Source organism: Giraffa tippelskirchi, chromosome 1, assembly GCF_054371585.1.
Source record: "Giraffa tippelskirchi isolate mGirTip1 chromosome 1, T2T-mGirTip1v1.2.pri, whole genome shotgun sequence".
NCBI lineage: Eukaryota > Metazoa > Chordata > Mammalia > Artiodactyla > Giraffidae > Giraffa > Giraffa tippelskirchi.
The window spans coordinates 86,288,866-86,316,520 of NC_137275.1; the positions used below are offsets into that span (position 1 = coordinate 86,288,866).

Here is a 27,655-nt window from a genome sequence, read left to right on the forward strand (position 1 = left end):
ATAACATATGAATCTAATATATCACTTGTCATGCTGCAGTGTAATTTATGTTTCTACATCTGCTCTCCAGTAACAGTGAATGAATGCCTTAAGAGACAGACACTTTTATTTGTCCTCATATCCTAAATGCTCAGCAGCAATTTGTCAGCTTACTGATGCTCATATGCAATTGTTGTAGTAGCCTCAATATGAACAGTTACATAAGTGAGAGATGCAAAGGGTTTCTCTCCCTCATTGGCTTCAGCAAAGCAGAGGCAGTCAGCCTGCAATCCCTTGCCAGTGGACCAAGAGAAAGCTTCCATTCACCTCCTTGGTGCCTCAGTCACTCTCAGCCCGGTAGGATGGAGGACTCACTCTCCTGCCCAGCTCCCTCTCTGCTCCTTGGGACCTGCCAATGGATTATTAGCCCTGGGATGTCCTGGTGCTGCCTGGATGATGTCAAGACTATCGTTTCCTAGGACATGCTGTGTTTTTCTCTCTGCCCAAGGGTGCTGTAACTAATTTCATTTTGCCCACTAAGGATCAAGTCTGGTAGGGTTCCAACTCTTCCTGCCAGAACTTCACCAGAGTTTAAGCCCTTTCTTGCTCCTGGCTGCCAGGTGCCTGAGGAGCAGTGAGCGAATTTTATTTAAGGCAAACTTTTATTGAAGTACAACACTTTAACAGAAAACTGCTCAAATGAGAAGATGACAAATTGATACACAAAACTGCACAAATCAGTCAATTACAACTGGACACCCTTGTAACTAGCATTCGTATCAAGACAAAGAACATTACCAGAACCCCAGCAACTTTTCACATCTTCTTTGAGTCACCATTACCTCCTCACTAAGGGTAACTACCATCCTGGTTTTTTATGTTATAGATCTGCTTTCTCTAATGCTGAACTCCTATTTCAATGAAATCACCAAGTATACCCCCTTTAGTATCCGGTTTCTTCAGCTCATCATTATACTTGTGACACTCATCCATGTTGTTCTGTGCAGTTTTGGTTAACTCATTCTCATTTGCTGTATTTAGCTGTATAAATATTCTACAATTTATTATTCATTTCAAATAGACATTTGGGTTGTTTCCATTTCTTGCCTATTGAATACTGCTGCTATGAACAATCGTGTATATGTCTTTAAGCGTTTCCAGTTGATAATATAAAAACAGGAGTAGAAGAGCTTAGCTATGAGGGTCCAGCTTTAGTGTATACCAAAGCAGCTACCTATAATTTGGGATTGGAGGTCCAGTGAGACCATTTGGGTAGTCATCTTTCTAGAATTCCCAGAGCATTATTTTCCTCATATTTTTCACCACTTTCCCTGCCTGCGAGAGCCTTCACCACTGATTCTGGTTGGATATATCCTACTCATCCTTTAAAGCTCAGGTCTAACAGTATTTCCACCATGAGGAGTCTCTTAAACACCATCCATCCTTGTTGGGTGTGTGCATATGTGTGTGTGTGTATATGAGAGAGAGAGATAACTTCCACATTTATCACAGAACTACTCATCTTGCAATGTATTTGTCAGTTTATTTTTGATACCCGTGAATCTGGAATAGTTGAATTGAGGTGAGGGGAGGAAAGGATGCTGTGAAAGCAGGTATGATTTCAACAGACTAAATATGGTCTTGAACTCAGAGTGGGAAGGAGGCAAGGCAGGATGGTTATATTTTAAAGAGAGGGCCATTAAGATATGATGACTGGTTGGTGGTGATTTCAATGCAAGAAGAAAAAGAAAAAATATTTGCTACTCTGTATAACTGGGAAAATAAACCGTTAATAGAAACAGAAAAAACCAGGAGAAATCCCCAGTGGAAAGGTAAATAATACACCTCTTCAAGCAAGGTGAGTTCAATAGAAGGTGACAAAGGAAGATCTAAGATGAAAAATTCCAGCAGAAAACTAGAAGTAGAGAATTCAAGCTCAGGAACGATAAACAGATAAATGGACCAGGCACAAATCCGGTAATCTAACCAGAGCTCACAGTTTACGGTGAAGCTAAGGACACAGCTGAGGTTCTTGGGTAAAGTGTGAAGAAAACACTGTCAAGAACAGGAGGAAGACAAAGAAAGACGCAGTGCAAGAGGCAGGGATCTGCCTGATAAGTTGGAGGGCAATCAGGATCTGTGAAAAAGGAGGGACCACAGGATTTCAAGGTGGAAAGGGCTGACAAGAGTGCCAATTGCAAAAGAGCAGTGGGGCAGCTTGGGAACAGAAGAAAGGCTGCTGATCTGTGATTAAGAAACCAACAGTGACTGGAGTGAGCTGCCATTTGCAGCTTCAAAAACACATTTTAAGTGACCCTCAAGACGTTTTTCAAATCTCAGTGCTTAGAGGAATGTAAGAATGCTTAGTTAAACTTACTCCTGGAGCAAGCTAAATCTAGAACACGAAGCTCACAGGATGCATCCAAGGCAAACAACCCAAAGCACCAAGTCTGCCCAACAGTTTCATTTGCTCTAATGAAGATGAAATTTTTACCTCTGACTTGTCACGATCTTCACAGATCTTTACAATCTAACTCGTGGCTGGTTCAAGTACTTCAGTTACTTCAACATTATAGTCATTGAGAGTGTAAACTCTGGTCTAAGGTTCTAAAGGTAACAGTAGCACTGGAGCAAAAAGAGATTCCTTCCTCTGTCACATAGACTGTCTTCTATAACTCGTGAGCAGCATCAGCAAATCCTTCTAGGTGTGTTTGTCCATGCAACTTCATTTTATTTAAACCATTGACCAGACAATACATTAGATCATGGACAGAGTGGAAGAGCAAATTAAATACACAAACTACAGACACATGTGACATAAAACTGGGAGCTGTGGATGAAAGTAACTGCCAATAACTCAAACAGGTAATAACTGCCAATAACTCTACCTGTTTTTATTGTTCTTCTATCAATTTTGTTGTTCCTTTGTACCTGCTCTAGACCAGTTTTATAAACCATGGCCATAGAAGGTGCCCTGACATCTTCAAGATGGCACGAAAGACAAAAGAATCCAAAAGTTCTAGAAGAATGCATGAGCCATTTTTCTCTTCTTCAGATAAGACATAATCCACACTGCTTTACCATTAGTCAGAGGACACAGGCTGTAGATTTTGACAGTCAGCATTTGTCATGGCGAATGATCATTATCTCTTAAGAACCTCTAATGAGATGAGTTTAATAATCATTTTGTTGAGAACAAAGGTGTGAAAGCACACATAATCCTCTAATTATCTAGTTGATGGACTTTATCTCTGATGTAAACACATCTAAGTCTACAGTCACAAAACAAAAATAGCTTTATACAAGTTCAGTACAGGACTTTATGTAGAAGATGACATATTTGAACAGCTAACTCAGCTAATAGAAGAATGTTATACTATGAATTAAAGAAAAATTAATGCTATATGTGTTAATATCAAAATCAAGAGGTTTATATTTTGTTTGATATTGTATTATTGAAGCGCAACTCAGTGGTATCAAGTAGGTAATTAAAACACTCTTGGTATAATTAAGGATTTAACACTAGATCTGAAAAATTGAACACTTGGCAAATACAGTTGTATTTCAACAAAACAATTTTTCACTAAAAGTTAGAAGTCTTTAATAAAAGATTACTCCTCAATTAACTAATTACTGAAAAGAAATCTTCAGGCTTTTCAGAAATACTATACCATGCCTCTATTTTAGCCAAAGTTTCCAAAACTTAGAAATGAATTGCAAACTTTCTGATAAAGAGGTTTGGAACAAAACTCTTAATATTTAAAACAAAGACTATTCTTTGAATGATGCTTTACAGTGAACAAGATTTTCTGTTCACAAACTTCAATTTCTCAATCACAACAACAGATAAGCAAAAGGAAACTTTTTTGCCCCATCAGGGAAACAATGTATGGAACAAAATGTTCAGAATAAACTCTGATCAGTGTTACGCAGGAGGATGATATCTGCTTACTCAAGAGATGAAAGATGTGTAGTTGGATGCAGTTCACAGAGTTCTTCCAGTCTGATCGTTAGCTTAGCTGCCAGGGCAGGAATTAAGTGTAAACTTCAATGACTATTGGGTATGATTTTTCAGTTAAGAGAAAAAAAAACAAAAGAACCACACCGTATTCTAGAACTTAAATTCTCAACTTCTCCATAATCTCTTTTGCATTTTCATTCTGGCCACTTTCATATCCAACTGTACGTCTGATAAGGGAACCTAGTGAAACTGTGGGTAATAAAATGCAGTCGGCTAAAACTGAGGTAAAATAAGATATCAGGAAGATCATGTGGACATCCAAAAATCCTAACTGAGTTGTTGACTTCTTTCTGAAGTGCTCTGAAATGTTACGGGTATGGGGAAATCTCCGTACATTTGCAAACAGAAACATTACTACAAAAATTTTGTCAACATGGCTTGTCAAGTGCTAAAGATAAATTTACGGTAGTACTTATATACTGAGTTGCTGCTAATTAATTAATTATTCAGGAAGTCTGATGAACTTAAGAAAATTTAAGGATAACCTGAAAATAATTTAGTTAACCAATTTAAAATTGTTTTTCTGGTTTAAGATATGAAAACTTGTAAAAAACATTTTTAAGTGATTACATAATTGAATGAAAAAAAAAAAATCGAGGCTGGCACTGGATTTTTTTCCCCATGGTTCTTGAAACAGAACCAACTTTCTCCTAAACTCTACTAACTTCTTCAGCTGCCTTGACGTCATGAAATTACTTGCCTCTTTTATGCTTTTTCTTTTCTTCACGGATAGTGTACCTATATGTCTATATCGATACATCCATTTATTTATCTATCAATTTATTTATTTATATTTTTATTTTTCAGGGGCTAAGAATCTATCTGAACCAGGCTTTCAAAGCGAACCTTCATTTATATTTGTTTGCTAGAAAAGTTACACACATAACAAATAAATCAAATACATGGACTGATCAATGACAACAGTTACGAATGCCACACGCTCCAGGAGGTGGAGCTCTCCGACCTCACCTGTAGAAGTATGAACACCCCCTGACTGTGTTGTGAGTGAAATGTTCCTGAGTCTTCTCATTTCCAAAATCCTCCAGCGGGTCTGACCACAGGATATCACACATAGGTCCATAAGCAGGTGGTTCTTTGAATCGGTCTAACTAAGAAAAATAGAAGACAGAGAGCAAAATACTAATCTTTGGAAAGTTGGAACTTAGAAAATAGAAGAAACCAGCATTTCACAAAAACCATCTTTGCTTCCCAGTCTCTGTGCAGAGTGACCTCCCCAACCTCTCTCCTGTTCTGAGGTCGTTCCTCCCCATTCTTCTCCTCACCTCTTTCTCCCATTTTCCTTCCTTCTTCTTCCTGATACTCATTTATTATCTGCCTTCATTTCACCTTATACCTCCCTCTCGCCTCTCTAGTTCCCACTCTGTTTTCCCTTTCTCCTGATTTCCTCTTTGTCTTTCTCTTCTTCTTCTTTTTTTTTAAATCTAGCCAAGTGTTTTAGTTGTTACCAACTGATGTTCTACCTGTGTTTCATTTCTTGAGAAGCTTTTACTCGATTTGATTTTGGGGGAAATTTTTGTTACTGCCTCCCACTGAAATGTGATTGAGATATCAGGATAGGGAACAACTTATGGTGTTTATATTTAACAATATAATTTTGGGAACCCACAGCTTTCATTTTGAGAGTAAGAAATTGCTGTATGACATTTTGGGTATTCACTCATTAGGGGTTAGGTTTCTAATTAAAACCAAGCTGATAAGAGTTACCTTACATACCAATCCTAACAATAATCAGTAAAATAAACTCCAATTTAGCAGGTCATTTTTCAGTTCACAGTCCTAATTTTCCTAGCTTTACCTGAAGTCCTCATATGAAATCAATTTTCCAATTTTCTAGCTATACATGTTTAGCAAAGCCATATTTCAATTTAAAATGGTGTATTTAGAAGCTATGAGCAATATAATAACTGTAAATGACATTTCACCAACAATTTTATAACATTGCCACTTTCCCATAGTTTATCCTGATTTAACTGCAATGAAAGGATTTAGGGTGAAGTTAGCAGATACTATGGAGTCTCTTGAAGAAAAGCATAACACAGCTATGAAAACTCATTAAGAACCAAAATTCTACATATTCAATACTACAATATTAAAAAAAAAAGCAAGCCATAGGACAGGTGAATATATAAGTCTGACAGCCCATGAAATTCTTTTTCTGAGACATACACGGTAATGTAAATAATGGTCTTGCTACATAGCATTTTATTTTACTAATATCTAAAAAGTACAAAGCAATATTTCACATTTTCAACACCCAATGAAAACCTTCAATAAGACAAGACCCTCTATATTTCAACCATTTTGCTATCCATAAAATATTCATTGCAAACTTAGACTTGTTTAAGAGACTTAAATAATTTATGCTTTGGAACAATTCATATAAGAAAAATAATGCTTGTCCATAAAAATACAGAATTTCTTTCTAAGAAACAAGAACTTATTATTAGGGCTAGAGCCATAAAGGAGGAGACACTTTCTGACAAATGTAGATTCCCAGCTAGAGCTTTGGCAAAGCAACCAGAGTACAGAATTTACTCTGGAAAAGTTATAAAATGCATTCTAAAATTAATATCATCTACAGGTAAACAACTATGAAATTAATTAAATAAAATAAGTGTGGTAGAAACGCTAACTGACATATGGAAAATGCAAACCAAAAATCACTCTACACAAAAGTCTGAAGCATAATGATAATAAGAGAATTGAACATAATATCTGAAACATGCTAGAAACAAAGACCTAGGGATAGCAAAGGCTATTTTAAAAATCCACATAATTTGTGATGAGAAGTGTAGTTACTGATTTCAGGAGTCCATCAGATTGCAGAAGAATAAATTGGTTTCATTCATGCATAAAGTGAACCACACTGTACTTGAACTCAATGACTACATTTCAGTATCCTGTCTCCATAGAACTTGAAATGTAAAGCAAATACTAATCCTCTGTGTGTTACAGAACACCAGAAGCAGATGTGTAATGGCATCTTATAAAAAAGGACACAAACACACAGAGCAGGCTTATTTAATGTACTTTCATTTAATTTTAAAAATAAAACCCATGCATTTCCTTTCTAACAGGAAAGTAAATAAAATCTTATTTTTTGCATTTCAAGACCTGAACTTTAATGATAGAGTATTCAGGTAGAATTCAAATGTTTTACTCATCTAAATATTATTTTCCTTTAAAATGCAATGACATTTTAAAAGGATACTGAGCATAATCAAAGAAATAAAAGATGTCTCTTCCATTAAATAAAAATATCCTATGCTACATTTTCTCATGAAAGAGGTATTTCCACACTCAACCTAACTCATCTTTTTTGCTGGCTAAAACAACACTAATAGCTGGTGTTAAGTTAAGTAGAAAAATATCTCTTGTAAAAAATGAACTCCTTTTCACCTCACCACTCAATACAATCAATAGAATAGCATCATTGCCTTTGTTAGGTTGTTACTTTAAAAGTTTACGCTGTAAAAATAGATTTTTTAAAGAATAATAATATGGACATATTTTAAAAATCCTGTTGTGATATTTCCCCAAGACAAAAACAATGTCTTTTAACTGTAATATATCATGAATATACAATGGGTTGTTTGAAACAAGCCAAAAGGAAATGAAAAGGCATATATGTATATCTTTTTAGTGATCAAATATTTTACATTTCTAATGTCAATTCACATGGCAAAATGAACCTTGAGGTTTTAAAGTATAAATATATCCTTCTTTCTAGATAAAAAATGAAATCAAAGAATACATTCATGACTACTTTAAATCATTTTCATTCAAAAGGATAAAGTTACTGTTAAAGGCAGGGAAATTAATGTCATGCATTTATTACTGAAGGACAAAAAATGGCTAGACCTGGAAAATAACAGAACTTACTTTTCTGATATCATCTAAAGTGTTTATCTCTGGAGACAAACCTCCGTGTACACACAGGAACTGCTGGTTCATAAGGGCAGCCAAGGGCAGGCAGTCAAAGGCATCCATGCAGGCATCATATACGCGTTCTGAATACTTTATTTTACCTTTAAAACATTATCAAAAACCAATTACTTACTCTTATGATTTCAGAAGTAGGATTGGTTCATAAAAATTAATTTTTTTGTCTTCTTGCTGGAATCATATTAGCATATAACTTACACATGCAAAGTTCCAAATATGATTAAAAACTTTTTAAAGTTATATATTAACGTTTATATCTACTGTTTTTTACTTTTGTGGTTCATCCATATTTGACCATTTTTAGTAATTTTTTGTATAATGGAGGAGAGAACTTTTGCATACATACATTTCTGCTATTTATATACAGTGTTAGTCGCTCAGTCGTGTCCACTCCATGTGACCCCATGGACTATAGCCTACCAGGCTCCCTATCCATGGAATTCTCCAGGCAAGAATACTGGAGTGGGTAGCCATTCCCCTCTCCAGGGGATCTTCCTGACCCAGGAATTGAACCTGGATCTCCTGCATTGCAGGCAGATTCTTTACCACGTGAGCCACCAGAGAAGTCCTATTTATCTACAAATGTATATTAAAAACAAAACAGAACACAAAAACTAGGAGATCAATGGAAGAAGATACAAAACTGGATGATTCTCCTGAACCTTCTTATAGAAAAGCAGATAGCAAGAAAGTTTCCAATGTTGCTTCTAATCACTGCACATTGCTTTTCTTTTATTAACTTATAGCAAATCTTGAGAAACGCTGGGCTGCATGAAGCACAAGCTGGAATCAAGATTGCCGGGAGAAATATCAATAACCTCAGATATGCAGATGACACCACCCTTATGGCAGAAAGTGAAGAAGAACTAAAAAGCGTCTTGATGAAAGTGAAAGAGGAGAGTGAAAAAGTTGGCTTAAAGCTCGACATTCAGAAAACTAAAATCATGGCATCCAGTCCCATCACTTCATGACAGATAGATGGGGACACAGTGAAAACAGTGGCTGACTTTATTTTGCTGGGCTCCAAAATCACTGCAGATGGTGATTGCAGCAACGAAATTAAAAGACGCTTCCTCCTTGGAAAGAAAGTTATGACCAACCTAGACAGCATATTAAAAAGCAGAGACATTACTTTGCCAACAAAGGTCCATCTAGTCAAGGCTATGGTTTTTCCAGTGGTCATGTATGGATGTGATAGTTGGGCTGTGAAGAAAGCTGAGTGCAGAAGAATTGATGCTTTTGAACTGTGGTGCTGGAGAAGACCTTTGAGAGTCCCTTGGACTGCAAGGAGATCCAACCAGTCCATCCTAAAGGAGATCAGTCCTGGGTGTTCATTGGAAGGACTGATGTTGAAGCTGAAACGCCAATACTTTGGCCACCTGATGCGAAGAGCTGACTCATTTGAAAAGACCCTAATGCTGGGAAAGATTGAAGGCAGGAGGAGAAGGGGATGACAGAGGATGAGATGGCTGGATGGCATCGCTGACTCGATGGACATGGGTTTGGGTGGACTCCGGGAGTTGGTGATGGACAGGGAGGCCTGGCGTGCTGCGGTTCATGGGGTTGCAGCGTCGGACAAGACTGAGCAACTGAACTGAACTGAATGTTTTTAGAGAAGTTTCGTATTCCATTGAAATAGGACTAAATGAATGACAGAGAGAAATTTAAGTTTCCAAAGACAATGAGGAAAATCAAGAGAGAGGAAAATGACATTTATATGAGGTACTCCTCACCCCTAGTGTTTATTTCTATAAGAAGTTGTCTTTAATTCTGTAAAATCCACTTGAGGCTGGTAAATCCTTTGTGTCTAGAAAGAGAAGCACAAGGTTGAATCTGTCTTCCATTTGATTTTATTGCGTGATTTGAGATTAAAAAGTAGGATTATCCTGAACAGCAGTATTCTGACTACTTTAAAAAATAACTTACTCGCTTGTTGCTTAGGCTTGTTGTTGTTGTTAAGTTGGTAAGTCATGTCCAATTCTTTGCAACCCCATGGACTGCAGCATGCCAGGCTTCCCTGTCCTTCATTATCTCCTGGAGTTTGCTCAAACTCATGTCCATTGAGTCAGTGATGCCATCCAACCATCTCATCTCTGTCACCCCCTTCTCCTCCTGCCTTCAATTTTTCCCAGCATCAAGGTCTTTTCCAATGACTTGGCTCTTTGCATCACGTGGCCAAAGTATTGGAGTTTCAGCTTCAGCATCAGTCCTTCCAATGAATATTAAGGATTGATTTCCTTTAGGATTGACTAGTTTGATCTCCTTGCAGTCCAAGGGACTCTCAAGGGTCTTCTCCAACACCACGGTTCAAAAACATCAATTCTTCAGCACTCAGCTTTCTTTATGGTCCAACTCACATCCATACATGACTACTAGAAAAACATAGCTTTAACCATATGGACCTTTGTCATCCAAGTGATGTCTCTGCTTTTTTAATATGCAGTCTAGGTTTTTCACAGTTTTTCTTCCTAAGAACAATTATCTTTTAACCTGCTGTCTAGGTTTGTCACAACTTTTCTTCCTAGCAGCAAGCATCTTTCAATTTCATAGCTGCAGTCACCATCTACAGTGATTTTGGAGCCCAAGAAAATAAAATCTGTCACTGCTTCTACTTTTCCCCCTTCTATTTGCCATGAAGTGATGGGACTAGATGCCATTATCTTCATTTTTTGAATGTTGAGTTTTAAGCCAGCTCTTTCACTTTCCTCTTTCACCCTCATCAAGAGGCTCTTGAGTGCCTCTTAGCTTTCTGCCATAAGGGTGGTGTCATCTGCATATATGAGATTGTTGATATATCTCCTGGCAATCTTGATTCCAGCTTGTGATTCATGCATTCACGCATCATTCACATGATGTACTCTGCATATAAGTTAAATAAGCAGGGTGACAATATACAGTCTTGATGTACACCTTTACCAATTTGGAATCAGTCAGTTGTTCCATGTCCAGTTCTAACTGTTGCTTCCTGACCTGCATACAGATTTCTCAGGAAGCAGGTAAAGTGATTTGGTATTCACATCTGTTTAAGAATTTTCCACAGTCTGTTGTGATCCACACAGCCAAAGGCTTTCGCTTAGATGTTTTTCTGGAAACCCCTTGCTTTTTCTATGATCCAACAAATGCTGACAATTTGATCTCCGGTTCCTGTGCCTTTTCCAAACCTTAGGCTAAATCACATCAAATGTTAATTCAAATTTTATATCATTTATAAAGAACTTATAAATTTAAAAGAAATTCTTAATTCTCTTAACTCATCATGCTCAGAAAGTAATATGAAATGATATAGACTCATTTTTTGAGCTTTTTACTTTTAAGCAGTGGATCATAATGTAAAACTCTGTATGGATTGAAATGACTATTTAGCATATACGATGTTAAAAGAGAAACCAGAAGTATACTTACATTCTTGTTTAAATGTGAAATACTCTGTTAGATGTCTACATTCATGATTTCCACGAAGTAAAAACAGTGTTTTGGGGTAAAGAATTTTCAAAGCCCACAAATACAGCACACACTGAGAAAAAAAAGAATAATACAAAAATAAATATTTTCCACTATAATTACACATACTTTGGCTCACATACCAGGAAGACATGAACAAAATGTGCTAGTATGGCCAAAAGTCTCCAAATGACTATGTCTTTTCAAAGGAAGATACTGAAAATCAAACAGAAACATTGCTTCGGTACCAAGCCAGATTCATCTATGTGTGCTCAGTTGCTCAATTGTGTCCAAATCTTTCACAAACCCATTGGCTATAGCGTGCCAGGCTCCTCTGTCCGTGGGATTCTCCAGGCAAGAATACTGGAGTGGGTTGCCATTTCCTTCTTCAAACGTTCATCTATACTAAAACATAAACATTGCATTGGGGATCTAGACAACACACTGCAAACAACGGACTATATAGAGTCTATTGGATAAAACTGAAATGAAAATATATTAAAAATGAAAATATACTAGTGTAAAAGTATGAGAAGAAATGTGATGAACAGTTAATAAATAAAACAAAGCCACTTCTCTTTGTAAAGCTAATTATTTTGAATAGAAATGGAAGAATTACCAAGGAAAGGCCTGACAAAATTTGGAAGCAAACATTGACAAGCTCAGGCTAACCTGGATTGTGTCTCTATTTCTGTTATGCTCTTCTCTGCTTCACTTCACTTCACTTCTCTCCCATTATCTTGTCTCTTATTTCAGTGCTTTTGGTATTTAAAGCCTTGAGCTTTCTGTTTTATATATAATTGTAATCAAAATGAAGGCCAAAGAATCTCACTGCACATGCTGTTGACAGCTAGGGGAAACTTTTCATATACCATAAAACTCACAAAATAATTAGTTGTGTATTTCAGTTTGTATAAAAATGAGGCTTGGAATCAACCTACACTGACACAGTCTTCCAGAAGGGTGAATTAAGATAACTAGGATACTCAAGTATTAACATCAATTTCATTATGCTCAAATAGCATTCATTAAAAATCCACAGGGAAGAGAAAATCACACTGAAAACAAGTGTGCTTTTTTATTCTCATGAACTTTATTCTTAAAGTGAAGCTAAAGAACCAGAAGAATATTGAGACAAGTCTGATTCCAGTTACTAAAATCTAAACCCCCAAATAAAGCAATATTTACACTTTAATAATGAGCTTTCTAATATATGGTAGGATGAGGGACAAGCTACTGGCGATTCATCTGTGGTGCTACCTGTGAACAATCATCAGTTCTGTCAGCCCATATGATTATTTATTAAGTCAATGGAAGTAAATGTTTGAATACACAGCCCTAGTTTTAAAGAAAGAAAAAATATGTATTATTGAGTTGTTCAAGCCAGATACTGTCCCCAACTATGTAATTGTAATTGAATAAACCAAAATGATGAGCTAACATCAAATTTTAAATATATATGTTACACTGAATTATTTTACAATGACTAGTTTGTGCTTATAATTATTACCTAAAGTTCATGCGAAAGATGATATTACTATTTCTGAGAAGTTGACCAATTGGCCAAATGGAAAGATTATGATCTTTTAATAAGTGTAAAAATCCCCCATTATCTCAGTGGGTAGTAGGTGGCTCAATGAGTCTCTCTTATGTATCAGGTTTAGAGGAGCACTTACAATGTTCTAGCGAAAGGAATGTGTATTATCAAGCTTGTCTCACATTTCAGAGAAGATATACACTGTTATTAACATCAATGTGAGAGCCATTCTGATTTTAAATTTATACAATTGTATCATACGTATATTTTATTTATATATTATGTATAAATAGTGTAATTTAAAATTATAAATTAAATTATAAATTATATATGTATATACTTTTCCCAAATATATTGTTAACATTGGATGTTTGATTTGGAATAGGAATGGGTATGTGAAATCTTTTAAAAATTACATTCACTTGTTGAAATTGTATTTAAGGCATATACTGGGGGAGAGACTATGTGCTTTGGCTATATTGTAGTTACTTTTTACAAAAATTTTGTTTTTTGTTTTCACTAAAGTATAATTTATATCCAGAGAAATGTACATATCTTAAATGTAGTGGTCAATGAATTTTTCCATATGTATATTCCCATGAAACCACCACCCAGATTCAGCTACATTTCAGCATCAAGATGTCTCCCTGTGCCCCCTCCAGGCAATATCCTTTGGAAAACGTTACCACAGTTCCGAACTCTGTGGATTAGTTTTACCTATAAAAATTTCTTTTAAAGCAAAGCTATAATCTCTCCAACAAAAATCTAAACTGCAATTTAACCCCACTCAGATACTACCAGAGGAATCACAATCTGGAGCCCATATACTCTTTTTCTGCCATCTGTTAAAGATCATGTTTTGACATCAGCACATGGCTTTGTCACCTCTAGTCTTAATTACTGTAGCTCTTTCATAACTGAAACCTCAAAGGTTCTATGGTTTCCTCATCATATCTATTTACCTTTTGAACGATTCAATACACATTTCATATCCCTTATTATGTAACGGACGTAAAGCTCCCTGCATGTAGTAGAAATTTAGGAAATAGTACTCCTTTCCTATAAATAAGAAGGCAGACAGCCAGAAAGGAGGGGGAGCAGAGAGAGAATGGGGGAGAGAAAAGAGAGATGACAGAGAGAAAAAGGAAGGGAGGGAGGAGGAGGGAAGGAGGAAAGAAAACACTAAAGAAAACTCAATTTCCAAATTCTTGGCTCGGAGGACCCTAAAAATAAGAGTCCTCTTTTCACATTTTATTTCCCTCTCCCCTGTGGCAAGAATAAAATATCTTCCCAAACACTGAACAAAACCACAAATGCAGCCAATATGGACTAAGTGGCATGGTAAATGACAGGGCAAGGGTGGATGGAGAGTGGAGCCCCGCCAGCCTTCGCCCTCAACATCTGGTGGGAGAGAGCTGCCAAGCACAACTCTGTCTTGCTCGTAACTATTTTGTCATCTAAAGTTCTAACATTCTGGAGATCTGAAGATCTTAAAATTACAACTTGATATTCTTTAAAAGAAAAAAAAAAAGAAAGAAAGAAACCTCATGTAAAACATTATCACAATTAATAAACAATGAAATAAAAATTAGTTAAATAGCTGGTTTTTGGTTCATGTGGTATCAGATGGCTAATCTGAATAAAATTTTCATTGGATTTACTGAGTAAGGTAGAAACAGAGAGGCAAGTTCAATTGGCTTTTTTTGCATGGTGATATGTAAATCAGTTGCAGTAATCATTTGCAACAAGACTTTGACTATTTTTTCCAGTCTAAGTAATTAAACAGATATTTATAATTTAACTTGGACTTTCCTGGTGGCTGAGATGGTAAAGCGTCTGCCTACAATGCAGGAGACCTGGGTTTGATCCCTGGGCTGGGAAGATCCCCTGGAGAAGGAAACGGCAGCCCACTCCAGTACTCTTGCCTGAAAAATCCCAAGGATGGAGAAGTCTGGTAGGCTACAGTCCATGGGGTTGCAAAGAGTCAGACACGACTGAGCAACTTCACTTTCACTTTACAATTTAAAATTAGCTTGGTTTTGTCAATACAAAAGATTGAGCATCCTCTAATCTTTTTATTAATTATTATCATAGACGTAGTTTTCTCTCATGTATCTATCTTCCTCAGTGAAGCAGCACTAAGGATATAATTTTCTTCATTAGTTTAATTGGCTCGACTACAGCAGTGCAATGATTTACTTTGTGATTTATTCTTAAAAACTTGTATAGGGGAGTCAAGAAGGATATAAAAGAAGAAGCCAGAAAGTAAACATATATGTGTATATATATATATTCAGCTTCAGAAATATATCAAGCAGCTCCCTAAAATAACTATACATACTATGAAACATTCCAATCAAAAATGCTGTCTCTCAGTCACAGGAAGATCAAGCGAGGGATGTGTACTGGCTGGGAAAAGATCCAGGTTTCTGAAACGTCAATGCTGCTCCTCTGAGCCGTCATTTGCCTGGTCTGACAAGCACGCAGAGAAGCAGCGCTGGGACTAGCACTGCACTATAAAGACCATCAGATTCAAGGAGACAGCCAAACAATTTCTTCCTCATGTCTGTGGCATCACTCTGTCACCTAACATCACCTGCTGTACTGTTTGCTTGTTATTCTCAGACAGAAGCACGGAACATCACCTGACGTACTGTGGTTCATTCTAGTCTATGGCTTCACAGCTAGTAAACACAATTCTTCCTACATAAAGGAGTTTGAGGCCCGGGATGAGATCTAGTTATTAGCACTGTGGGAGGGGCTCAAGGCAATGTCTTGCAGTGCAGAATGGCTAGAAAAGGAACCCGATGAAGTGAATAGAAGGAAACAGCTGTGTGTGCCTCTTCTTCCAATTCTGAGTTTTCCCTGCATTCTCAGAGAAACACACTCAGCCATGAACCTATATATACATAAGCTTATATGTGTGTATACACACACACACACACATAGACACAGAGATTAAACAGCATAATGCCATCATCAGAAAGAGGATGGTATTCAGTGTGAGACAAATTATGACCCCCAGGCAAAATTACCTCTCTTATCACTACTCAAAAGCTTGCTTGTTTTATTTGGGCTAACTTTGTGGGGAACAATTTCTAATTTTGGCAGAAGAAGAGTGGAGGAGAGGCAAGCAGGGAGTTCATAAAATGAGCTTCATGTACTGCCCAGAACACATTACCCAGTGCCTGTAAATACTGCCCAGCTGAGACTATATGAAATCTGAACCTACTCTTCAAAGCTAATTTGGTAAAAATTAAACTTAAGTGCTCTTCTTTGCCCAGAGAACAGCTGAAGGAGAAGACTTGCAGTGGAACTCTGAATTATTAAGATGAATCAGGACGTCTGTTAGGAGATACTACACTCTGGAAAACTGAGTTCTCATTTTAGGATTTGTCTTAAATCAACAGGTTTGCCCTTTAGATTATACTGGTGAGGGAGTGGACTATGTGTGCATGTTTGCACACCTGTAAATTAATAAAACAATATGTAACAGTGTCTGTATCACCTACGTGTACATTTTTTTGCGGCTCATTAGTGAATATATGGCCAAGGCATGGGATATTGGAAAGAGCACAGACTTGGAATCTCGGCACTGCCATTTACTGTGTGTGCGAGTCTCTCTGAGCCTTGGTTTCTGCAGACATTCAGATGCTCCTTGCAGAGCTATGAGGAATAAATGAGATCATTTATACTAGGCAAACAATACCATTTCTAACTTGCAAACAATGTCAGTTTCCTTAATCCACAATAAAAACCTCACAGTATCTTTACTAAGTATATTTTATATAAATGACTGTTCTGTTTTAAATAGGCTGATATCATTCAGCCATCCTCAAACCCCTCAAAGATCACAGTCTAATCAAAATGGATCAGTTTTACTTATGAGGCCATCACGTTTTTGTCATTTTGTGTGCATGTGGCAAGTCCCTGGGGCTGTACTCACAGATTTCTAAAGTTTAATTAAAGAGCTGTTTTTAAAGATGGGGACTCTGATACATGCATCTCAGAACTTTTAAATGTCCTCTGATATCCATATTTGGTATTTCCCCAACATTTGTTTTCAGATTTTTATTCTTTGCTTTAATTACATAAGATACTAATATATATTATATAAACTACCATAGTTCAAGTATCTAGATTAATTGTAGACTAAAATTAAAATCTACTGAAAAACCAGTTAGTGACTACTGCTTCTCAACTTCTTTACTTTAAAGAAACAGTTCTTTAAAAGCTCTAATTAGAGAAAGTTTATGAAGTTTCAAGAGGTAAATAGACTGGTAAGGTTAAGAGAAAAAATTCTAACACAACACTCCATCATTTGGCTGATAAAAATTATCAGTCCCTACAGGAGAGTCTTCATCATTCTTTGCTTAGAAGATGAGATTCAAGGAAAGCATATAGTACACCGATTGCATTTATTCTCAGAACCTTTCATAGGAACATATAAATGTCAAATGAATATGATCAACTTGAGTTCCTAAAATAGTTTTTAAAAATATTTACTTAGATTCCACATAACCTTAATTTAAGGGAACTAACAGAAACTCTTTACCTCCCATTGCTGTTTTCTATCTACTGCAGTCTTTCTCAAATCTCTCTGCACATGGAAATCACATTTAGCCATGTCAACAACCTCTGGCCCACAGGAAATAACTATGTCCCTTCTGGAAAACGTCCTCAAAGAGAGGGCATACTCTTTCTTTCTTCTTTTCTTTCAAGCTGCATGTAATGTGAGAACATGAGGGCTGAAGCTGGTGTGACCCAACCTCTTGGGTCATGAGGTTGACTTTGGAAGGAGGTCACACTCATCAGATCAGTAAGGCAGAGAGCCTAGGCCCTGGCGCCAGGCTGAGTCACACCAGCCATGATCCACCCATCTATGGGTTTTCACTTGAGAGAGAAATAAACTTCTGTTCAAAACCACCATTGTTTTTTTCTTTACTCTTGGCAGATAGTAGCCCTAAAGTGATACAAAGGTCTTACAAAATTTGTACTCCATCACACTTCTCTGCCATGTTGGTGAAGTTGGCACATGAATGAAGTTTTACAAGGTTTCTTAATTTCTTCCTCTGTGCTTTTCTCACTTCAGTTTTCCTCTGAGCTAAATCTTACTTGTTCTTTGTTTCTTACCCCAGCCATATACGCTCTCAAAATTCTCCCAAATTTCTATATTCCAGTGGTAATTATTTTCTGTACCTCTTTTATCCCAAGATTTTAATAACCAGTTCAAATAACAATTGAATCTTAGATGACTATCTGTTTTAGACTTCTGATTCTATAGAGCTTTTTATAGTTATCTTTTCCTGTATCAATTTAGGCTTCTAGAGAGCAAGGATGTATATTTCTTTAAATTCTCCCAATTACCATGCATACACATTTTATGTGCGTGATAAAACTTGCTTACTAAATGGTAGAAATACCTAAATGTATTTCCTTTTTTTGAACTTATACAACCCTCCCTCCCTTACCAGCATGAATAATTAAGAAACATGTGATCTTTAAATGTGATTAATATATTGATGGCTATACACATATGTGTATATATATATTATATTTTATATATGTATACATACTACAGACACACATACATATGGTCAATGACTGGAGGTGAACTGAATTGGAATACCACCCCCTTCAAAAGTTGGCATAACAGTATAAAAGTAAATGCTGTCTAAGAGTGATGTTTTTCAACATTAAATATTCCTATAATAAAATATTATGATGAAAATTTAAAAACCTAGAATTTATTTTATAAATGATTACTATGAATGTATTACATTGGTGTGGGTCTTCAGTAAATTTGATTTCTCTCTTTACTGAAGAATAATTGTTTTCCTTTTTAAAGTATTATTTCCAAGAGTACACATAATGTCATCTGCTATAGCGTGAGCTCTTTAAAACTTATTTATAATTATTTCTTTTAATAAGTATCTAGAAGTCATTTCTATGTATGAAACACCACATTAAGCACCAGGAAGAAGAGCAAAGGTGTGAATAAAACAAGACCCTTGCCTTCATTTTGAATGTAACTTCTACTTATATGAAACAGAAGCAGTTGGGAGGCTGAGGAAGAACCTCTACTCAAAGGTTATCTGTTTTGTTTTAATAAATGATTTTGACAAATAACTCTAGTTAGATGACAGGTGCCATATAAGACAAAACACAGCAGCTGTAAGTGTACTCACACATACTCACACATAAATGCAGATAGACATGCACTTGACTATCCAGTTACAAAAATAACTTAGTGCCTCATAAGATATAACCACACAAATCTGCTTATTTAATCAACTTTGATTAGTTCTCTCAACAGGAGATAGAATTATCTAATGTAAAATATGATGAAATTTTTGCAAAGTTGCAAATTTGTAAAAAGTACAAAAGGCAAAATCTTACTATTTGCCAATTCCTTGACATATCTATGCAATAAAAAGTATATGGGAATTAATGAAAAATAGGAATATATAACATCTCCCAAAGTATATGTATTAAAGTTTATTGTTAAAGACTAGGGATTTATTTAACACAATAATATTCACCACTTTTATTTTGCTAAAATAGTGTTACTCCATTACCGAGCAGCTAAAAGGAATCATGAAGACTTACTTCGATACTGAAGTACCCTCTGTCAACATAGTCCCCTAAGAAGAGGTAGCGAGTGTTGGCAGGAGATCCCCCCACTTCAAAGAGTTTCATCAAGTCAAAGAATTGTCCATGGATGTCCCCACAAACTGAAAGAAACAAAGAAAATTCATTTTACGGTTAAACTATACGGTTGCAATTCTGAATTAGATAATAAAATTACAAAATTTTAGAGCCAGAAGGAATTCAGCGGCCATCTTAGCCACAACATTCTTTTGCAAAACAGGAAAGTAAGACAGAGTTTCCAAAGTTAATTTGTGGCAAACCTCGCTTTTGCGTCCAGGTCTCTACCACTTCACAGATTAAATGGAAAAATAACAATAATAATAATAATGATAGCTATTATTGTTGTGGGTTTAACAATTCTGCACCAGACACTATGCTGAGAGTTTTATACACATTTTGTAATTTAATACTAACAATGTCATGGAATAGGTTTTCCTTTTGCAGATGAGTCAAAGAATTTGGCATAACCCGTAAACTGATATCTAAATATATATCTATTACATGTTATTGCCTCCTGAAGAAAGGGAAATGTTGATACGCATTATAAAAATTGTATTTAATTGACTCTAAAATATCAATTATAAAACATATCATTTTTTAGGTACCATTGAGAAAGAAAAAATCAATTAAATTTAAATTGATATCATAAATGAGCATTTTTATAGATGACCCTAGTATCAGATGTCAAACTTTTTTCAAATTTTGAAATGAAATCCTGTAAAACAGTATAAAAAAATCACTGGGAATTGCAATTTCTTAACTGTCTCATCTTCTCTTTCAAACAAAAATTCTTAAAAGCTATGTAGTCTCTCATTTTAAAAACCACTTATTCAGTACTTACTATTTCATTTGTTACTTTCAAATCTCTAGAAAATAAATATTATCTCCATTAGGGTTATGTGGCTGGGCAAGAGCATTGTTAAAAGTGAATGATACAGAGTTTCAATTCAGATTTGTCTAATTCAAAACTTCTGCTGTCAACCACCATGTTACAATATCTTTGACATTTTATAGGGTTTACATGTGTGTATATATTTAATATTTTAAGACAATTTTATGCTTGAATGATGAACATGATTTGGCTATTTCTTTCATGCTAAGAGGTTCAAAGAATGAATGTATCGGTGAATAGGAAATCAAGAGGTCAAAGGATGCTTGCTATCTTAACACATTCTATGCTGCAGTCAAAAGCAAGCTGCAATGTCTTAAACTTTATCCCTTTATCTGATGAAAGTTGATAGAAGGAAGAATAAATCAAAGGAATTCACTGATTTAAAAAAATACTGTAAAACAATGGATGAATAAAAATGTCATATAAATTCCTATTTTTGCCATGTAAAAGACCCTCAGGCTTCAATCCTGAGAGATTCTGGGTAAGTTACTCAACTTCTCTGAGCCTCAATGTATTCATGTATCAAATGGGATGATATTGGTACTTTAACTTACTTGGCTATTGCAAGAATTAAAGGCATCAATAATGCAATGAAATTAGAAGAGCTCCTGAAACCTGACATAAACTTGGAAACTGTGAGATCAAAGTGGCATTTCAAAATAGTTGTATCAAAAATATCAAGGTACCAGAAAGAATGGGATTCTGGTGCTCAGGGTAAAGGAGGAGAGAGGAATGAAAAGCATTCTGGAGCATCTTCTTCACTTTTCTCTTCCCTCCTATCCCCTCTTTCCCTTTCCATTCCTCCATTTCAATTCCTGGCCATGGCTCTAAATTCATGTATCATTATTTTTTATATCGTCATGTCAACAACAAATACTAAGACACTTATAATTCAGGTTGTGGACCATGAGCTTGGAATTACTGACATACAATTGCAGCATAATATGGCAACCAGAATCACACAATTTTATAAATACATGGGCTCTAGGTGATGTAGACATTAAGGACTACTTTTCTTTCATTGGAGTACAGAATTACATCATTGTGAATGCAATTTTATAAAAACTGGAAAGTAAGCTCTTCTTTTTGGCTTAGAGTAACTTCATGATAAGAGAGAGTCTCAATGATTTATCAATACAAGATCAGCACAATTACTGGATCTTGGCTTGATGATATAAAAGAGCAGGGAGCAATGGCTGTAAAGTTGGCATGGGAAACAAGATACCTTGAAATTCAGTTACTAATAGGATAGCCACATTATCACTGACTTTACCTTATACCAGCCACGCAATTCAAATCATGCTTTTACAGTAAGGACCATTTATGATAATCATCAGCAAAGAAAAGCAACTTGCATATACAATCATAAAAAATACTCAAAGCCCACTGAAAGAAAACAGTAGCTCAAATAAAATATACCTGAATAATTGAGATATTTTTACTAAGGTTTAAGGATTTCCCAGATCAGTTTAAGTGAAAACTATGTATCTTTTTTTTTTCAAAATCATTTTCATATCTATTTGGTCACCATCCTATTCCTTTTTCTTATTCAGTAGATGCCAGTCTTCTCTGTCTCAAATAAGCCACGTTTCTTTCCTGTACACCCACAGGCTGACCCCTTTCCGTTCAGTAAGTCTCAGCTATTTGTCAGTATACTTCTTTCCATTAACTTGTTTTACTTTCTTCATAGTACTTATTACTCTCAGGAATAATCTAGCTGATTAATTTGCATGTCTGTTTCTTCCCTGATTCTTCCCACTGGACTATAAGCTGTATAAGAACTATAACCTGTAAGAAGCTGTCAGCTCTTGTTCACTGTAACCTGGACATGGAGAACAGTGCCCATAGAAATGTGCTACCCTAGAATTCTTCACTGGGCCTGTGCTGTGCTGAATTTGGAAACGCATTCATTACAGAAGTCAAGCTTGTGAGTGGCCCCTCAGACCGACACAGATGGACAACAGTGGGAGTTTGCTCTGGTGGAAGCTGAAGGTCCTCAACTTGTCTGAGATGGTACTTGTTTTAGCCTTTTAAGTCACAGCTTTCAAAACAGTGCATGGCAAGACTGGGGGAGAATGCGGGACCTCCATGCAGGTTATGGTGGTTTCTTTACCTGGTTCTACACCAGAAACACTTGTGGAGCTTTTGAAACTACAGATTCCTGGGTCCTGAATCAGAATCTCAAGAGATGCAGACTGATAACAAGCTCTCCAGTGGTTCTTATCTAGCCAGTAAGATGAAAGACCAATGCTTTCCACCCTCTGTCTTAGCAGACTGAGCCCTCATTCTGCACACTTGTGTGGTTCCCTTCACAGAATGCACAGGTTGGAGAGACACACATTGGAAAGGGACTTTTGTTCAATGCTAATCTCAGGTTGGTGTGAGATCGGAAATTCTTTTTACCTGAAAGGATGATATTGAAGTGATTGTTTGATGGAATCTAGGACAGAGGGATGAATCTAAGACAAGTGATAACAAAGAGCACACTTATTCGTGCATTTGAATGTGGCTATTGCTCAGGCCTTGTGCATTTCAGATAAAGAATTCATCCCAAAGTCCTAATATTTGGGAACATTCACTATCTTGATTTCAAAAATCAAGAAGACAGTGACCACCATACTGAGGTATCCATGCTTCAGTACCCAAAAGGATGGAGGGTGGGGTCAGGACATCACACAGAGGGAAGGGTACCATGTCACGTTAAGTGAAAAGCACAGCCCAGTAACCTTCCGTCTATGCAATGCCATAGACCTCACCTTCCATCCTCTTGTGGGTACCTAAAACATTGAGAGAAATAAAGTCCAACAAATTTTAGCTAATGAGGCAAACCATCTGCACGGTTGCTCACAGCCTCTAACTCCCTATGAGGCCAGGTCCTTTCATCTTCAATGTCATTGGTTTTAACAGCACTTCTAGAACAAACAGGCTTTGACAAGTTCTATTATACCTTCAAGGCAAGCTCATTCTTCACCAAATACTCCTGCTTCCCATATTCCCCCAGCTTTCCATTATTTGCTTCTCATTTCCAATGGAACACTGCTGGCAGGCAGGAACTTGACTAGGGACCAGCTTTGAAAGCCCTACTATATTGAAAAAGCACCAAAAAATAGGAACAAAGGACATGTAATGAAAGCACTCCTAATCTCTATGAAATTATCCATCCATCTGAATGAACGTTCAAAAATACATATTATGTTTTCAATAGATTATGACCAGACTTGTACATATTTCCATAAGAAATGTATAGTTACGGTAGTTAATGAAATTAACACATCAAAGAAAAGAAACATATGAGTTTTTTCTGGACCGCTGCTACCCTAATCCATTCCTGATGTGCTACATCATGGTGGTTATTTTTCCTGTGAGATGCAATAAGTCCTCCACTTGTTTTTATACTGGACAAGTAAGAACTACCAGGAACACTGAGCAGTAGAATCCAGTTGTTGAGAAGGTTGTCATTATCTTCTTCTTGGTTCTTTTTCTAAGTCAGGTGACGAAGTGGTTTTGAATGTGGCTGTCCTAACATCCTCAGTACAACCAAATGGTGCAAGGAGGACCAACATCCTGCAATGCTTACATGTTTTTTTACTTTTCTCTCATCTACTATCAGAAAATACATAAATTATGCCTAAATAACCAACTAATAAATAATACCAAAGCAAACAATCACTTTTGAGTAATTGCCTTTTAATACTATTTCCATCCCCTAGTGACTCTTAGCCCACAGTAAATGAAAGTTTATTGAAAATGATCCTCACACAAGTGGGCTCAATAATTTTTGATCTAAGTTTTCTGAAGAAGAGCAAAGAATTTTGAAGGGAGAAACAAAATAACATACAGAAAAGATCTGTCTTTGTTTCTTGGGAAAGGAAACAGCTTTTATTTCTCGTATCATTGCTAGAGAGCTAGTTATTAAACTTTGAAATCACAAACTTAGGAGGTTAATGTATATGTAAACAGAAATATAAATGTGTGTGTGTGTGTGTGTGTGTGTGTGTGTGTGTGTATAAAGGCACCCAACAAAAAGGAGGAATTATTTGGAGATTAGTGGTCAGTGAACCAGTTACGAAGTCATTAAACAAGTTCAAGACATTTCTCACTGTAGATTACAGCAAAGTAGTGCTAAAGAGAAACAGCAATAAACAGCGGGGGCAGGAACAAGAGGCTCTTTGTAGTTAGCTGAGAAAGCTCTTGGGATCTACAAACTGGACAATGAATCAGTCACAGGGCAAGTCTAAGAGTCCCTTGAACTGGCACACTGCTAAGGAGAGAAGATAATGGCCAGCATATTGAGGACAAATGGCCTCTTGAGAAAATAAGCTCAGAGTATGGAGGACAAGTTGGAAAGATAACCAAAATGAAGACCAAGCCTATGCTTTGCATCTCCTGACTAGGAGAAATGCCACTCTCTATCGAAAAGCGATAGTTACTCAAAACAACTACGCATATATGATATGTGTAACCAAGAATCCATGCCTAAATTAATGATTCTTCAAGAAAGTATACCCATATCGTAATTTAACTATTCTTCAAAGAATTCTATTGTTTCTAAATTCACATTGGCAACTAAATAGCTATCTTGGAAAAATGCAAAAAGTAGACCATACGGAACATATGAGGACGAAGTCCCAGTATACTTACTACACAATTGAGTTTATAAAGAACTCTGATACAGATTTCATCCTGAGTGGGAGACATATTAACAGGTGTAAGATAAAATAAAATACATACTTTCTCCTAAAACTACTTTGAAAAACTTTGAATTCATGCTTTGATCCACACATTTGGCCCTGTTTACTTGCCTATATCCAAGGAAATCCTTCAAGGAACATCAATAGGGCAACTTTCTACTGACACTAAGCAAAAATTTTATAATGTCATAGAATTCTATGCTAAAGATTTCCTATAGAAATTAGGATGTCTAGAGACAGAGGAGTTTTTAAAAACAAAAAACAAAAACAGTCAAATAATACAGTGCAGGTGAAAATAGATTTTTCACGGACTGGGATTTCAAAATGGCATCAATATTATGACTTAGAAGTCAAGGGTTTTTAATTCTTGACTCACTATTTATTTTTCTATAAAGATCTTTTAGTTCCTCCAAAATACTGGCTTTTATCATCTTGGAAGATTGTATAAAGTAGAATAACTTCCTCTCCAAGTTTTTCCAGTTCTCACAAAACTTAACAGGTTGTAATTTTTCTTTTAGAGAAGACATTACTGAGTTGCTGAACAATTTCACTCTACTTTCAGCTTCATTTAATCCAACCCAATATTTTTTCCATAATAGCCACTTTTTCCAAGACAATACCCTTTTTAATGTTAAGGAACTAACATTATGTATAATTCTCAGCATGAGGAGATTATCCTATTGAATTTACTGGTTTGGTTTTTGAATCCTCTATCTGCTACAACTTTTTCTGTTCCAAAATCTGCAGTTTCGCAGAGAATGATATTACATTTAGATGCTAAACACAGCAGGTACCACAAGCACATATCTGCTTCCCCCTGTTGACAATCCAGGCTTATGTAACTTTAGTGGATGGTAAGTTCAAATACAAACCAGCCAGCCTGAATATGTGTGGTTCATTAGCAGAATGTGTAAACTTCTTAAATTAAGCAATTACTGAGATAAAAGTGAGTTTCATTAGGGCATTCACTATACATCTAGAAATCTTAACTATAAAATAAACTAAATAAGAAAAAATAACAAGGTTTTAATTCACCAAAGAGGTATACTTCAAAATAATATTTTTGCCATAATGAATACTATTTTTCAAATGTTACACATTTATTAGGTATTTTATAAAACACAAAATATGAATTCTTAACCAGGGCTTATAGTATAAAACAATAATGAAAAGCCTCTAAATCAAATTAAAATTCGCAAAATAGTGACATTTCAAGGATTTTAAAAGAAAAAAATAAAGTTACGAAGCTAAATACAAAACAATAATAGCCCTAGTGTAAATTAACAGCGATAATTTCAAGTATTTTCTTTATATTTTTGACACCATTTTACAAAGATAAACTGTCAGCCAGTGTTAATGAGAAATGTTACAGGACAACTGAAAAACAAGAGTGGGATATACTGTAGATTACAGTAGGTAATAAAATAAAAACAATACAGTACTAAATACGAATATTTCATGAATTCTCTCAATGTCAGTTTATAACTATAATTAGATGGAAAAAAACTAGATGAGTCTATATTTTTAAACTGTTTTACAGAAGAACTAAGCATACCCAGCACCATGGTATATCCACCCCGTATTCTAATCAGCAGAAAAGTTGATTACTGAAATGTATGTTTTGTTTTGTTTTTTTACCTTAAAGATGAGTCTTCTCACTATTGAGATTTTTTCAAATTTTGTTTACTGGAATAACTTAATCTAATGAATAAGAATGAATCTGTTCTATCTGTTATCACTATTTTTCTATTTCAGCCTAAATTTATATTTTAACAACATGCCTGTTATAGATCAATAACAACATTTTGGAATTATTTGAAGTCACAGTCATGGCTGTGGTACTAATAAATAGAAACAATAAGTAAAATGTACAATACTTACAGTGTTATTTAATTAAATTTGGTCATGACTCTGTTCATGTGTCCAAGTTTGATCAGTCCTGAAAACTATAGCTTATTTGATATGTGGATTTATCCACATCATGTAGTTCAATAAACCCTCGATTGTCATCACCAGATGATCAAGAGTACTGGATTATCTGTGAGATGATGTAATTTCATCCAAAAATAATTAAACTTGATAACATATATTTATATATTAATAAGTGAAAGATTGTTCTCTTCACTTTCTGAAATACTGATACTGGGTTTCAGATTCCATGAACTCTCTCCAGGATCCTGAAATATGGGCTCCCATCATAGTAACCAGACCTAGGATTAGGGGTCTATGCCTTAGCATTTCCATCCTGGCTCTTCTAAAGTGGTATATCTGGAAGGTTTTTTGCTTTTTTTAATTGTCTAGGAGCTGTGGCCACATTATACTTTGAATTCTGGCTTTTTCTTGGACATGTTATTTCTTCCTGGGTGAGAAGCAGTAGTGTGTAATGGTTGAAAACAGTCTGTGAAGCTCAGTTTCATAATTGCTGTTCATGAGTTTTGGTTTTGTGTGTATATTCCTTCTGATTAACCTTAATCAAT

General features: G+C 35.8%; 1 protein-coding gene across 7 annotated transcripts in view; it reads right to left on the reverse strand.

The window, feature by feature from the left end:
* The window catches only part of PPP3CA (protein phosphatase 3 catalytic subunit alpha), a 316,719-nt gene that overhangs the window by 56,069 nt on the left and 232,995 nt on the right, over window positions 1-27,655 (reverse strand). For all 7 annotated transcript variants that reach the window (XM_081597128.1, XM_081597109.1, XM_081597118.1 and 4 more), the window contains 4 exons: window positions 19,554-19,678; window positions 11,369-11,480; window positions 7,904-8,049; window positions 4,970-5,109 (listed from right to left, as the gene is read on the reverse strand). In XM_081597128.1, the coding sequence (XP_081453254.1) occupies window positions 4,970-5,109; window positions 7,904-8,049; window positions 11,369-11,480; window positions 19,554-19,678 (523 nt within the window). The remainder of the gene's footprint in view (window positions 1-4,969; window positions 5,110-7,903; window positions 8,050-11,368; window positions 11,481-19,553; window positions 19,679-27,655) is intronic.